Source organism: Arvicanthis niloticus, chromosome 12 (assembly GCF_011762505.2).
Source record: "Arvicanthis niloticus isolate mArvNil1 chromosome 12, mArvNil1.pat.X, whole genome shotgun sequence".
Lineage (NCBI taxonomy): Eukaryota > Metazoa > Chordata > Mammalia > Rodentia > Muridae > Arvicanthis > Arvicanthis niloticus.
In genome coordinates this window covers 7,273,839-7,289,112 of record NC_047669.1, presented here as the reverse complement: position 1 = coordinate 7,289,112, position 15,274 = coordinate 7,273,839, and the positions used below count along the sequence as shown (strand labels likewise).

Genomic DNA, 15,274 nt, shown 5'->3' with positions numbered 1-15,274 from the left:
TCAAATGGAATTTTTATAATTTTATCCTTTCTGGTATACAAAAAAAAAAAAACAAACCCTGATTTCTATAATGTGGTTATATATTGTTATTTTGCCAAACTCCTAATTAGTTCATAAGTGTGTTTATGTAATATATATATAAATCAAGTAATAGGCTTAATTTCCTATATGCCATATTATATTATCTACAAACAAAAATTATTTTGTTATTTTTATTTTTATTAGATTTTCCTTTATTTCTATTTTACATGTTATTTCCATTCCTGGTTTTCTCCCAAGAAACTTCCTATCTTTACCATCCCCCCCCCCCAATCCTGCTTCAAAGAGTGTTTTCTGCCAGTCACCCATAAAATGAAAGCATCTCATACCAAAACTTATGGTATACAATGAAAGCAGGGCTAAGAAGAAAACTCATAGCTCTAAGTACCTCAAAGAAGACACTGAAGATAACATACACTAGCAACTTCACATCACATCTGAAACCTCTAGGACAAAATAAAAGCAAATACACATAGGAGTAGTAGAAGGCAGGAAATAAACTCAGGGCTGAAATTAACCAAGTAAAAACAAAAAGAACTATACAAAGAATCCACAAAAGAGGAGCTGGTTTTAAAACCATCAAGTGGAAAAGAAGACAGCATCTTCAACAAGTGGTGCTGGCTCAACTGGAGGTTAGAATGTAGAAGAATGAAAATTGATCCATTCATGTCTCTTCTTCAGGTCTCAAGTAATCAGACTGGGTAGGATAATTAAAAATGGTCAGGAACATGGAGAAAAAAAGAGGAGGAATAGGAGGAAGAGGAGAAGAAAAAGGAGGCATGAATTTGGGAAGAGATCTCAAGAATATGTTGAATGTCAAGAATGGGGTTATATGCATTAAAATTATCCATATGTGTGAGATTCACAAATAATAGAAAGCATCAATTTTAAAGTTATTAGAATTTTAGAGTTTTTAGTGTTTTAGCAGTATACATATGTATGTTGTATGTATGTATGTATGTGTATGTATTTCAGACAGACAAGATTTTTTTTTGGGGGGGGGGTACAGGTAGTTGACACCAAGCCTGGTAACTGGAGTACAACTCTGGAACTCACATAGTATGAGGGGAGAACCAAGTCCAGCAAGTTGTCAGTATTCCATACTCACTAGGGCAGTCACATGACAAGACACAACTGATTAGCTAAATCTAATTTTTAAAATGTATCATTTTTAAATTGTTAAATTTGTTCATTGTTTCATTTATATGCATTGGAGTTTTGCCTGTATGTATTTCTGCAGAGTGAATATGCCTGCTAATGCTCATGGGATGTTTCTCATGGTGCCTCAAGCATTTCTATATAACCCTACTTGACAAAGGAAAACAGTGTTCTGAATACACCTGACTTACCAAACTCGTACTATCCAAGATCACCTGAAGCTGTTCTGAATCCTGTGTTGGATGTTCCGATTCAACTTTTCTCTTCGGGTTGTCTTGCTTCAGTCTAAAAACCATATTTTAAAATAATTATACTCAAAGATCAACTTTTACAAAACAGAGTTCCTGAAATGTGCAGATACTTTTCTAAGATTATTCAAATGAATGACTTGGTAACCATCATTCTTCTAGCTGGGCTTGAAAATTTTGCAACTATATAATGTACAAAATATAAAGAATAATTGTCTATGTTAAGTTTGGGGAGAAGTCAGAGGGCTATAGTAACATGAAAATTACATCCTACATTCAGCTTTTCCATATAGATCCTAGATTTTCAGGTCCATATGAATTAACAAACACTAGAATCTTTCATTGTATACAATATAGTGAAAAGTGTAACAGAGAAGCAGAATCCTGCGGATGTTTTCCTATGTTTATCTAATGGTTTTCACATTTAAAATGAAGATAGACACAATGACCATGAAGATAACTCTCTCAATCTCCCTATCACACTTCTCTCTCTTTGTGTATGTGCATATTTGTGTGTGTGTGTGTGTGTGTGTGTGTGTGTGTGTGTGTTTGTCTGTTAAGTGTAAAGATAGACTTGGGTTTTCTATGTATCCCTGTCTGAGCCTGCCCTAGTATAAATTCCGACTGACCAAAACTTTAAGGCAATCCCCATTTCTCAAGTTTAGGAGTGTTGGGAATATTAGATAATTACCATCAAACAAAGACTTTTTTAAAACTACAGAAAACAGTCAGAAAACTGCAGAGAAAAAAATCTTTCCAAAATGCATTTTCATTTAATGTTGCATTTTAAAAGGAAATGAATATAATATGTTGAGATAAATAATAAATATGCTGTTAATTTTAAATCAAATGATAAAGTATGGATTTCCAAATCTATGCTTTAAAGAAACTCTGATATTAAAAATCTTCTAATATTAAAAATAAACACAATCAGATTATGAATGAAAACCATTGGCTCATACTGAAAATTACTGATGAATCTGTATAAACAAACACTTTTTAATTGGGTTATGGCTTCCCTGTCAATTGAAAGTATGATTTTTTATATCCTAATTGATATATTTATTTATTCTTGATACCAACTAAATGGATCTTTTTACTAAACCATGTAAAAAGAATAAATAAATGGAGGGAGTTCAGTGTTCTAAATTTAATAATTGTAAGAATTTTGATAAATTTAATTAAATATTTTCTTAATGATAAATGATAATTTATAAATAAAGAAATGGGTGAGATTAAGAAGAAATGAGAATAATAAATTAAGAATTTATTATGAAGATTAATAATTAAGAAATAATACAGGTCAAGGAAAAGGTTAGTGCAGGGAGGCAAGTCTTTTACTCTTAAAAAGACCCACACTCAATAAATTTGTGCTATATTGTCAAGACACTGTCAAAACACTGTTTACTATTCTAATTTCCAATCAAAACTCCCTTCTACTCCAGCTTCTAGAATGTTAGTTGTCACATGAGTTTGCCAACTGTGGTTGTCTTTTACAAAAAAAAAAAAAAAGAAAGAAAAAAAAAAAGTCCACAGAATTGGAAAACATAACATCTGATTGATTATCAGCATCTTATGATCACGGAAGTCTGACGGTGCCATGCTTAAGAAGTATCCAACATGGTCATCGTTCCTATGAGCATCACTAGGGAGTAACATCTACTGTTAAATATCACGGTGGCCTTACCCATCCTCTTGTTGATTCTCCTCAACAGGAACAGGTTGCTTTTTAGTTTTTCCATGCTGTTTTTGAAGAACTAGGGCTGCAGCACTGCGATTCGGCTTTTCTGCTTCATGCACCACACTGTTCATCACGGTTTTAGCTGCAGGGTCCTCAGTTTGAGTCGCCTTTTCTAGTGTGTATGCGGGGTCCTCAGTTTGAGTCGCCTTTTCTAATGTGTATGCTGAACTGGGATTCAGGTTTTCTGATACATGAATTGCACTGTGATTTCCATTTTCTGAAGCACGAACCACCCTTTGAATCTGATCTTCTGATGCATGCACCCAACGGTCATTCAGCTTTTCTGCTGATTGTAACCTGATGACTTTCTGCTTATCAGCTTCTTCACTGACCTTTAATGAAAATTAATATTAAGAATAAGTGACTTTAATTCTTTTATTTCTCTTAAGGGAAAGAGTGTCTTGTCAGTATGTATGTCTGTGTATGGGTGCTGGAGATTGATACCAGGACCATCAGAAGAGCAGCAAGACCTCTAAACTGCTGAGCCATCTCTCTAGCCCAAGTAACTGTTGTGTTTTAATATACAAAGTATACTTCATTTTAAAAAATCAATTTGCTCATTCGTTTTCAGATTTTCTCTCTTTATTATTTTTAATTAGAAATGTTTTGATCAGTTTACCAGTTCAAGTTATAGTCCATTATCACAGGAAAGCCAAAGGAGCAGGAACCTGTGGTAGCTAGCCATAGTCCATCCACAAACAGGAACAATGAATGCATGCATGCTAACACTACAGTCAGTCAAGACTGCAATATCCCTGGGCCCAGCCCAAGAATGGTGCAGTCCAAATTCACAGTAAGTCTTTCAAACCCAGTGGCCCAAATTCAAAAAATCCCTCACAGGAATGACCTCAGGCCAACTTAATCTAGGAATTTTCTCATTGAAGACACATTTCCAAACTGATTCTACATTGTGTCAAAAAGACTATCAAAACTACCCACAATGATGTACTTATCCTTACCATTAATAATTTTGAGTACATCCAGAGTTATTCGATGATAAACACAATAAAGTTTGCGACATTCTTTCTCACAATCCAAATTGCCTCCATATATTTTAGTGCTAAATGGAATTTGTAGAGTGCATTACATTTTTACATCCATTTGTCAACTTATGTGCATTAAGGCTGTCTCCATCTTTTGACTATTATCAATAACACTGCCCTGAACATCCATAATGTACAGGATCTTTTATGGATACATATTTTTATTTCTCCTTGGAATGCACTGAGAATTCAAATTGTTGGACTCTTGGATTTCATTTTTTTAATTGTTAAAAAATTTACAACATATTTGAAATAGAATCTTCAATTCTGCATTCACTGCAGCTGCGTAGGGTGGTTCTACTTCTCCACATCTTCAAGAATACATTTATTTGCCATTAAAAAAACAAATATAATGACTACAGAAGTATGAAATGGGATCTACTGGATTAAGTTTACTTTTCCCTAATTTTAATCAAGTTGGCCATGTTCTCCTGTTTTTATGGCAATTTCTATTTCTTCAGAAAAATGTTACTGAAAATATTGACAGTTTCAAATGGATTCTTTATCACTCTTTGGAATATTACTAAATATTATTACACATTTATGATATATAAATAACAACTATGAAACATGGCTTGTAAATTCATTCAAAATCTTGTGTCTGATTTCTTATCTGTGTTTTATCATTTCATTTTTATCATGAAGCTCACAAGTTCTTTGTTGAAGCTCAAGTTATCAATTTATCTTTTTCCTTAGACACAATTTTATTGAAAAATTCATTTATGCATATAATGTGTTTTTATCAAACTCACTCTCTATTTTCTTACTTTCAATTTCTCCCCTATTCCAAACAACTTCAAGTTTTCCCTGCCCCCTTGTGTGTGTGTCTGTGTGTGTGTGTGTGTGTGTGTGTGTGAGTGTGTGCACGCATACCTGTTTGTAGGCAGTCTTGTGTGCATGTCTATTTCAAACCCCAGGAGTCTAATTAGTGCTTCTTGTATATGCAAGAGCATAGAACAATCTACTGGACATGGGTAACTTTGCAGTGGCAGCATATTTGAAGAAAAGTTACTCAAACTTGTTCAGCAGCCATTAATTACCAAATAGAGTCTCAGACAGGGATGGGGCTTTTTGACTGAAATTTTGGCTGGCTTTATCTTATGCAGTTGTTGTACATGAAGTTACAGTTATTGTTAGCTCATGTACATAATTGTCCTACCATGATCAATAAAGAAAACTCTATTGCAGATGTCCACTATCTACTGCTTACACTCCTTCAGTCCTCTATTCAATAATCCCCAAATCTTGGGAGGAAAACGAGTGGTATTGATGGTAATACACTCAACAGCTACTGTTCTCTGTATTAATCACCATCTGCAAAAGGAAATGTCTTCAATGAGGGTTGAGAGATACACTAATCTGTGGGTATAAAGATGGGAACTTAAGGGACAATTTAGTACAATGATCATTTTGAAAAATAGTACTAGGTCTCCCTTATATCGATGACCATGGCAGTCAGAAAGTTTTGGCCTAGTTAACAATATCAGAAATGGATTCCATCTTTTAGAGTGAGTATTAAATCCATGCCATTTATGTCACTATCACACCAGTGAGCATAACTTGTCAGTTCAATCACAACTAGGCTATTCATTTTAAAATCAAGGTTTAGTGTCATATCTATGGACTCTTTCTGACACAAAATCATAAAAATTTTCTTGTATCACAACTTCAAGTTTCACTATTCTAGCTCTTAAATTTACATTTATGAGCTAATTTTTATAGATGGTGTGAGGTAAATATTTATAGTATATAAGTATAATAAATATAAGTACAATATTTAAGTACAATATATATGTGTGGTCTTTGCACCTTACCCAGATTACCCAGATTACCAGAAGTACCACCTTGGTACTTCTGTAAATTCCAACTGACCAAAAATCAGGTTTAATTTTCTGAGATCTCAAATTTATCCCATTTGTCTACAAGCCATTATCAGAGTCTCTTCCTTGTTAGATTTTGGACAGTAAATTTGAAAATAAGACACTATATGTAATCTAATTTTGTTTCTTTTTAGTAAATAATTTAACTTTTACATCATTTTCAATGTTAGAAGCAACTTACCAGTTTCTGAAAACATACTCTTTTTGATGTTACTTCAAATGGAATTTTTATAATTTTATCCTTTCTGGTATACAAAAAAAAAAAACAACCCTGATTTCTATAATGTGGTTATATATTGTTATTTTGCCAAACTCCTAATTAGTTCATAAGTGTGTTTATGTAATATATATATAAATCAAGTAATAGGCTTAATTTCCTATATGCCATATTATATTATCTACAAACAAAACTTATTTTGTTATTTTTATTTTTATTAGATTTTCCTTTATTTCTATTTTACATGTTATCTCCATTCCTGGTTTTCTCCCAAGAAACTTCCTATCTTTACCATCCCCCCCCCAATCCTGCTTCAAAGAGTGTTTTCTACCAGACAACCATAAAATGAAAGCATCTCATACCAAAACTTATGGTATACAATGAAAGCAGGGCTAAGAAGAAAACTCATAGCTCTAAGTACCTCAAAGAAGACACTGAAGATAACATACACTAGCAACTTCACATCACATCTGAAACCTCTAGGACAAAATAAAAGCAAATACACATAGGAGTAGTAGAAGGCAGGAAATAAACTCAGGGCTGAAATTAACCAAGTAAAAACAAAAAGAACTATACAAAGAATCCACAAAAGAGGAGCTGGTTTTAAAACCATCAAGTGGAAAAGAAGACAGCATCTTCAACAAGTGGTGCTGGCTCAACTGGAGGTTAGAATGTAGAAGAATGAAAATTGATCCATTCATGTCTCTTCTTCAGGTCTCAAGTAATCAGACTGGGTAGGATAATTAAAAATGGTCAGGAACATGGAGAAAAAAAGAGGAGGAATAGGAGGAAGAGGAGAAGAAAAAGGAGGCATGAATTTGGGAAGAGATCTCAAGAATATGTTGAATGTCAAGAATGGGGTTATATGCATTAAAATTATCCATATGTGTGAGATTCACAAATAATAGAAAGCATCAATTTTAAAGTTATTAGAATTTTAGAGTTTTTAGTGTTTTAGCAGTATACATATGTATGTTGTATGTATGTATGTATGTGTATGTATTTCAGACAGACAAGATTTTTTTTGGGGGGGGGGGTACAGGTAGTTGACACCAAGCCTGGTAACTGGAGTACAACTCTGGAACTCACATAGTATGAGGGGAGAACCAAGTCCAGCAAGTTGTCAGTATTCCATACTCACTAGGGCAGTCACATGACAAGACACAACTGATTAGCTAAATCTAATTTTTAAAATGTATCATTTTTAAATTGTTAAATTTGTTCATTGTTTCATTTATATGCATTGGAGTTTTGCCTGTATGTATTTCTGCAGAGTGAATATGCCTGCTAATGCTCATGGGATGTTTCTCATGGTGCCTCAAGCATTTCTATATAACCCTACTTGACAAAGGAAAACAGTGTTCTGAATACACCTGACTTACCAAACTCGTACTATCCAAGATCACCTGAAGCTGTTCTGAATCCTGTGTTGGATGTTCCGATTCAACTTTTCTCTTCGGGTTGTCTTGCTTCAGTCTAAAAACCATATTTTAAAATAATTATACTCAAAGATCAACTTTTACAAAACAGAGTTCCTGAAATGTGCAGATACTTTTCTAAGATTATTCAAATGAATGACTTGGTAACCATCATTCTTCTAGCTGGGCTTGAAAATTTTGCAAGCTATATAATGTACAAAATATAAAGAATAATTGTCTATGTTAAGTTTGGGGAGAAGTCAGAGGGCTATAGTAACATGAAAATTACATCCTACATTCAGCTTTTCCATATAGATCCTAGATTTTCAGGTCCATATGAATTAACAAACACTAGAATCTTTCATTGTATACAATATAGTGAAAAGTGTAACAGAGAAGCAGAATCCTGCGGATGTTTTCCTATGTTTATCTAATGGTTTTCACATTTAAAATGAAGATAGACACAATGACCATGAAGATAACTCTCTCAATCTCCCTATCACACTTCTCTCTCTTTGTGTATGTGCATATTTGTGTGTGTGTGTGTGTGTGTGTGTGTGTGTGTGTGTTTGTCTGTTAAGTGTAAAGATAGACTTGGGTTTTCTATGTATCCCTGTCTGAGCCTGCCCTAGTATAAATTCCGACTGACCAAAACTTTAAGGCAATCCCCATTTCTCAAGTTTAGGAGTGTTGGGAATATTAGATAATTACCATCAAACAAAGACTTTTTTAAAACTACAGAAAACAGTCAGAAAACTGCAGAGAAAAAAATCTTTCCAAAATGCATTTTCATTTAATGTTGCATTTTAAAAGGAAATGAATATAATATGTTGAGATAAATAATAAATATGCTGTTAATTTTAAATCAAATGATAAAGTATGGATTTCCAAATCTATGCTTTAAAGAAACTCTGATATTAAAAATCTTCTAATATTAAAAATAAACACAATCAGATTATGAATGAAAACCATTGGCTCATACTGAAAATTACTGATGAATCTGTATAAACAAACACTTTTTAATTGGGTTATGGCTTCCCTGTCAATTGAAAGTATGATTTTTTTATATCCTAATTGATATATTTATTTATTCTTGATACCAACTAAATGGATCTTTTTACTAAACCATGTAAAAAGAATAAATAAATGGAGGGAGTTCAGTGTTCTAAATTTAATAATTGTAAGAATTTTGATAAATTTAATTAAATATTTTCTTAATGATAAATGATAATTTATAAATAAAGAAATGGGTGAGATTAAGAAGAAATGAGAATAATAAATTAAGAATTTATTATGAAGATTAATAATTAAGAAATAATACAGGTCAAGGAAAAGGTTAGTGCAGGGAGGCAAGTCTTTTACTCTTAAAAAGACCCACACTCAATAAATTTGTGCTATATTGTCAAGACACTGTCAAAACACTGTTTACTATTCTAATTTCCAATCAAAACTCCCTTCTACTCCAGCTTCTAGAATGTTAGTTGTCACATGAGTTTGCCAACTGTGGTTGTCTTTTACAAAAAAAAAAAAAAGAAAGAAAAAAAAAAAAGTCCACAGAATTGGAAAACATAACATCTGATTGATTATCAGCATCTTATGATCACGGAAGTCTGACGGTGCCATGCTTAAGAAGTATCCAACATGGTCATCGTTCCTATGAGCATCACTAGGGAGTAACATCTACTGTTAAATATCACGGTGGCCTTACCCATCCTCTTGTTGATTCTCCTCAACAGGAACAGGTTGCTTTTTAGTTTTTCCATGCTGTTTTTGAAGAACTAGGGCTGCAGCACTGCGATTCGGCTTTTCTGCTTCATGCACCACACTGTTCATCACGGTTTTAGCTGCAGGGTCCTCAGTTTGAGTCGCCTTTTCTAATGTGTATGCGGGGTCCTCAGTTTGAGTCGCCTTTTCTAATGTGTATGCTGAACTGGGATTCAGGTTTTCTGATACATGAATTGCACTGTGATTTCCATTTTCTGAAGCACGAACCACCCTTTGAATCTGGTCTTCTGATGCATGCACCCAACGGTCATTCAGCTTTTCTGCTGATTGCAACCTGATGACTTTCTGCTTATCAGCTTCTTCACTGACCTTTAATGAAAATTAATATTAAGAATAAGTGACTTTAATTCTTTTATTTCTCTTAAGGGAAAGAGTGTCTTGTCAGTATGTATGTCTGTGTATGGGTGCTGGAGATACCAGGACCATCAGAAGAGCAGCAAGACCTCTAAACTGCTGAGCCATCTCTCTAGCCCAAGTAACTGTTGTGTTTTAATATACAAAGTATACTTCATTTTAAAAAATCAATTTGCTCATTCGTTTTCAGATATTCTCTCTTTATTATTTTTAATTAGAAATGGTTTGATCAGTTTACCAGTTCAAGTTATAGTCCATTATCACAGGAAAGCCAAAGGAGCAGGAACCTGTGGTAGCTAGCCATAGTCCATCCACAGACAGGAACAATGAATGCATGCATGCTAACACTACAGTCAGTCAAGACTGCAATATCCCTGGGCCCAGCCCAAGAATGGTGCAGTCCAAATTCACAGTAAGTCTTTCAAACCCAGTGGCCCAAATTCAAAAAATCCCTCACAGGAATGACCTCAGGCCAACTTAATCTAGGAATTTTCTCATTGAAGACACATTTCCAAACTGATTCTACATTGTGTCAAAAAGACTATCAAAACTACCCACAATGATGTACTTATCCTTACCATTAATAATTTTGAGTACATCCAGAGTTATTCGATGATAAACACAATAAAGTTTGCGACATTCTTTCTCACAATCCAAATTGCCTCCATATATTTTAGTGCTAAATGGAATTTGTAGAGTGCATTACATTTTTACATCCATTTGTCAACTTATGTGCATTAAGGCTGTCTCCATCTTTTGACTATTATCAATAACACTGCCCTGAACATCCATAATGTACAGGATCTTTTATGGATACATATTTTTATTTCTCCTTGGAATGCACTGAGAATTCAAATTGTTGGACTCTTGGATTTCATTTTTTTAATTGTTAAAAAATTTACAACATATTTGAAATAGAATCTTCAATTCTGCATTCACTGCAGCTGCGTAGGGTGGTTCTACTTCTCCACATCTTCAAGAATACATTTATTTGCCATTAAAAAAACAAATATAATGACTACAGAAGTATGAAATGGGATCTACTGGATTAAGTTTACTTTTCCCTAATTTTAATCAAGTTGGCCATGTTCTCCTGTTTTTATGGCAATTTCTATTTCTTCAGAAAAATGTTACTGAAAATATTGACAGTTTCAAATGGATTCTTTATCACTCTTTGGAATATTACTAAATATTATTACACATTTATGATATATAAATAACAACTATGAAACATGGCTTGTAAATTCATTCAAAATCTTGTGTCTGATTTCTTATCTGTGTTTTATCATTTCATTTTTATCATGAAGCTCACAAGTTCTTTGTTGAAGCTCAAGTTATCAATTTATCTTTTTCCTTAGACACAATTTTATTGAAAAATTCATTAATGCATATAATGTGTTTTTATCAAACTCACTCTCCATTTTCTTACTTTCAGTTTCTCCCCTATTCCAAACAACTTCAAGTTTTCCCTGCCCCCTTGTGTGTGTGTGTGTGTGTGTGTGTGTGTGTGTGTGTGTGTGAGTGTGTGCACGCATACCTGTTTGTAGGCAGTCTTGTGTGCATGTCTATTTCAAACCCCAGGAGTCTAATTAGTGCTTCTTGTATATGCAAGAGCATAGAACAATCTACTGGACATGGGTAACTTTGCAGTGGCAGCATATTTGAAGAAAAGTTACTCAAACTTGTTCAGCAGCCATTAATTACGAAATAGAGTCTCAGACAGGGATGGGGCTTTTTGACTGAAATTTTGGCTGGCTTTATCTTATGCAGTTGTTGTACATGAAGTTACAGTTATTGTTAGCTCATGTACATAATTGTCCTACCATGATCAATAAAGAAAACTCTATTGCAGATGTCCACTATCTACTGCTTACACTCCTTCAGTCCTCTATTCAATAATCCCCAAATCTTGGGAGGAAAACGAGTGGTATTGATGGTAATACACTCAACAGCTACTGTTCTCTGTATTAATCACCATCTGCAAAAGGAAATGTCTTCAATGAGGGTTGAGAGATACACTAATCTGTGGGTATAAAGATGGGAACTTAAGGGACAATTTAGTACAATGATCATTTTGAAAAATAGTACTAGGTCTCCCTTATATCGATGACCATGGCAGTCAGAAAGTTTTGGCCTAGTTAACAATATCAGAAATGGATTCCATCTTTTAGAGTGAGTATTAAATCCATGCCATTTATGTCACTATCACACCAGTGAGCATAACTTGTCAGTTCAATCACAACTAGGCTATTCATTTTAAAATCAAGGTTTAGTGTCATATCTATGGACTCTTTCTGACACAAAATCATAAAAATTTTCTTGTTTCACAACTTCAAGTTTCACTATTCTAGCTCTTAAATTTACATTTATGAGCTAATTTTTATAGATGGTGTGAGGTAAATATTTATAGTATATAAGTATAATAAATATAAGTACAATATTTAAGTACAATATATATGTGTGGTCTTTGCACCTTACCCAGATTACCCAGATTACCAGAAGTACCACCTTGGTACTTCTGTAAATTCCAACTGACCAAAAATCAGGTTTAATTTTCTGAGATCTCAAATTTATCCCATTTGTCTACAAGCCATTATCAGAGTCTCTTCCTTGTTAGATTTTGGACAGTAAATTTGAAAATAAGACACTATATGTAATCTAATTTTGTTTCTTTTTAGTAAATAATTTAACTTTTACATCATTTTAAATGTTAGAAGCAACTTACCAGTTTCTGAAAACATACTCTTTTTGATGTTACTTCAAATGGAATTTTTATAATTTTATCCTTTCTGGTATACAAAAAAAAAAAACAAACCCTGATTTCTATAATGTGGTTATATATTGTTATTTTGCCAAACTCCTAATTAGTTCATAAGTGTGTTTATGTAATATATATATAAATCAAGTAATAGGCTTAATTTCCTATATGCCATATTATATTATCTACAAACAAAAATTATTTTGTTATTTTTATTTTTATTAGATTTTCCTTTATTTCTATTTTACATGTTATTTCCATTCCTGGTTTTCTCCCAAGAAACTTCCTATCTTTACCATCCCCCCCCCCAATCCTGCTTCAAAGAGTGTTTTCTGCCAGTCACCCATAAAATGAAAGCATCTCATACCAAAACTTATGGTATACAATGAAAGCAGGGCTAAGAAGAAAACTCATAGCTCTAAGTACCTCAAAGAAGACACTGAAGATAACATACACTAGCAACTTCACATCACATCTGAAACCTCTAGGACAAAATAAAAGCAAATACACATAGGAGTAGTAGAAGGCAGGAAATAAACTCAGGGCTGAAATTAACCAAGTAAAAACAAAAAGAACTATACAAAGAATCCACAAAAGAGGAGCTGGTTTTAAAACCATCAAGTGGAAAAGAAGACAGCATCTTCAACAAGTGGTGCTGGCTCAACTGGAGGTTAGAATGTAGAAGAATGAAAATTGATCCATTCATGTCTCTTCTTCAGGTCTCAAGTAATCAGACTGGGTAGGATAATTAAAAATGGTCAGGAACATGGAGAAAAAAAGAGGAGGAATAGGAGGAAGAGGAGAAGAAAAAGGAGGCATGAATTTGGGAAGAGATCTCAAGAATATGTTGAATGTCAAGAATGGGGTTATATGCATTAAAATTATCCATATGTGTGAGATTCACAAATAATAGAAAGCATCAATTTTAAAGTTATTAGAATTTTAGAGTTTTTAGTGTTTTAGCAGTATACATATGTATGTTGTATGTATGTATGTATGTGTATGTATTTCAGACAGACAAGATTTTTTTTGGGGGGGGGGGGGTACAGGTAGTTGACACCAAGCCTGGTAACTGGAGTACAACTCTGGAACTCACATAGTATGAGGGGAGAACCAAGTCCAGCAAGTTGTCAGTATTTCATACTCACTAGGGCAGTCACATGACAACACACAACTGATTAGCTAAATCTAATTTTTAAAATGTATCATTTTTAAATTGTTAAATTTATTCATTGTTTCATTTATATGCATTGGAGTTTTGCCTGTATGTATTTCTGCAGAGTGAATATGCCTGCTAATGCTCATGGGATGTTTCTCATGGTGCCTCAAGCATTTCTATATAACCCTACTTGACAAAGGAAAACAGTGTTCTGAATACACCTGACTTACCAAACTTGTACTATCCAAGATCACCTGAAGCTGTTCTGAATCCTGTGTTGGATGTTCCGATTCAACTTTTATCTTCGGGTTGTCTTGCTTCAGTCTAAAAACCATATTTTAAAATAATTATACTCAAAGATCAACTTTTACAAAACAGAGTTCCTGAAATGTGCAGATACTTTTCTAAGATTATTCAAATGAATGACTTGGTAACCATCATTCTTCTAGCTGGGCTTGAAAATTTTGCAACTATATAATGTACAAAATATAAAGAATAATTGTCTATGTTAAGTTTGGGGAGAAGTCAGAGGGCTATAGTAACATGAAAATTACATCCTACATTCAGCTTTTCCATATAGATCCTAGATTTTCAGGTCCATATGAATTAACAAACACTAGAATCTTTCATTGTATACAATATAGTGAAAAGTGTAACAGAGAAGCAGAATCCTGCGGATGTTTTCCTATGTTTATCTAATGGTTGTCACATTTAAAATGAAGATAGACACAATGACTATGAAGATAACTCTCTCAATCTCCCTATCACACTTCTCTCTCTTTGTGTATGTGCATATTTGTGTGTGTGTGTGTGTGTGTGTGTGTGTGTGTGTGTTTGTCTGTTAAGTGTAAAGATAGACTTGGGTTTTCTATGTATCCCTGTCTGAGCCTGCCCTAGTATAAATTCCGACTGACCAAAACTTTAAGGCAATCCCCATTTCTCAAGTTTAGGAGTGTTGGGAATATTAGATAATTACCATTAAACAAAGACTTTTTTAAAACTACAGAAAACAGTCAGAAAATTGCAGAGAAAAAAATCTTTCCAAAATGCATTTTCATTTAATGTTGCATTTTAAAAGGAAATGAATATAATATGTTGAGATAAATAATAAATATGCTGTTAATTTTAAATCAAATAATAAAGTATGGATTTCCAAATCTATGCTTTAAAGAAACTCTGATATTAAAAATCTTCTAATATTAAAAATAAACACAATCAGATTATGAATGAAAACCATTGGCTCATACTGAAAATTACTGATGAATCTGTATAAACAAACACTTTTTAATTGGGTTATGGCTTCCCTGTCAATTGAAAGTATGATTTTTTATATCCTAATTGATATATTTATTTATTCTTGATACCAACTAAATGGATCTTTTTACTAAACCATGTAAAAAGAATAAATAAATGGAGGGAGTTCAGTGTTCTAAATTTAATAATTGTAAGAATTTTGATAAATTTAATTAAATAT

At 33.3% G+C, this 15,274-nt stretch overlaps 1 protein-coding gene across 1 annotated transcript in view; it reads right to left on the bottom strand.

The window, feature by feature from the left end:
* LOC117717993 (uncharacterized) overlaps positions 1–15,274 on the bottom strand; it is a 148,712-nt gene that overhangs the window by 25,120 nt on the left and 108,318 nt on the right. The window contains exons 28-32 of the mRNA XM_076911165.1: positions 14,031–14,124; positions 9,453–9,838; positions 7,709–7,802; positions 3,133–3,518; positions 1,389–1,482 (exon numbers count right to left, since the gene is read on the bottom strand). Coding sequence (XP_076767280.1) covers positions 1,389–1,482; positions 3,133–3,518; positions 7,709–7,802; positions 9,453–9,838; positions 14,031–14,124 — 1,054 coding nt within the window. The remainder of the gene's footprint in view (positions 1–1,388; positions 1,483–3,132; positions 3,519–7,708; positions 7,803–9,452; positions 9,839–14,030; positions 14,125–15,274) is intronic.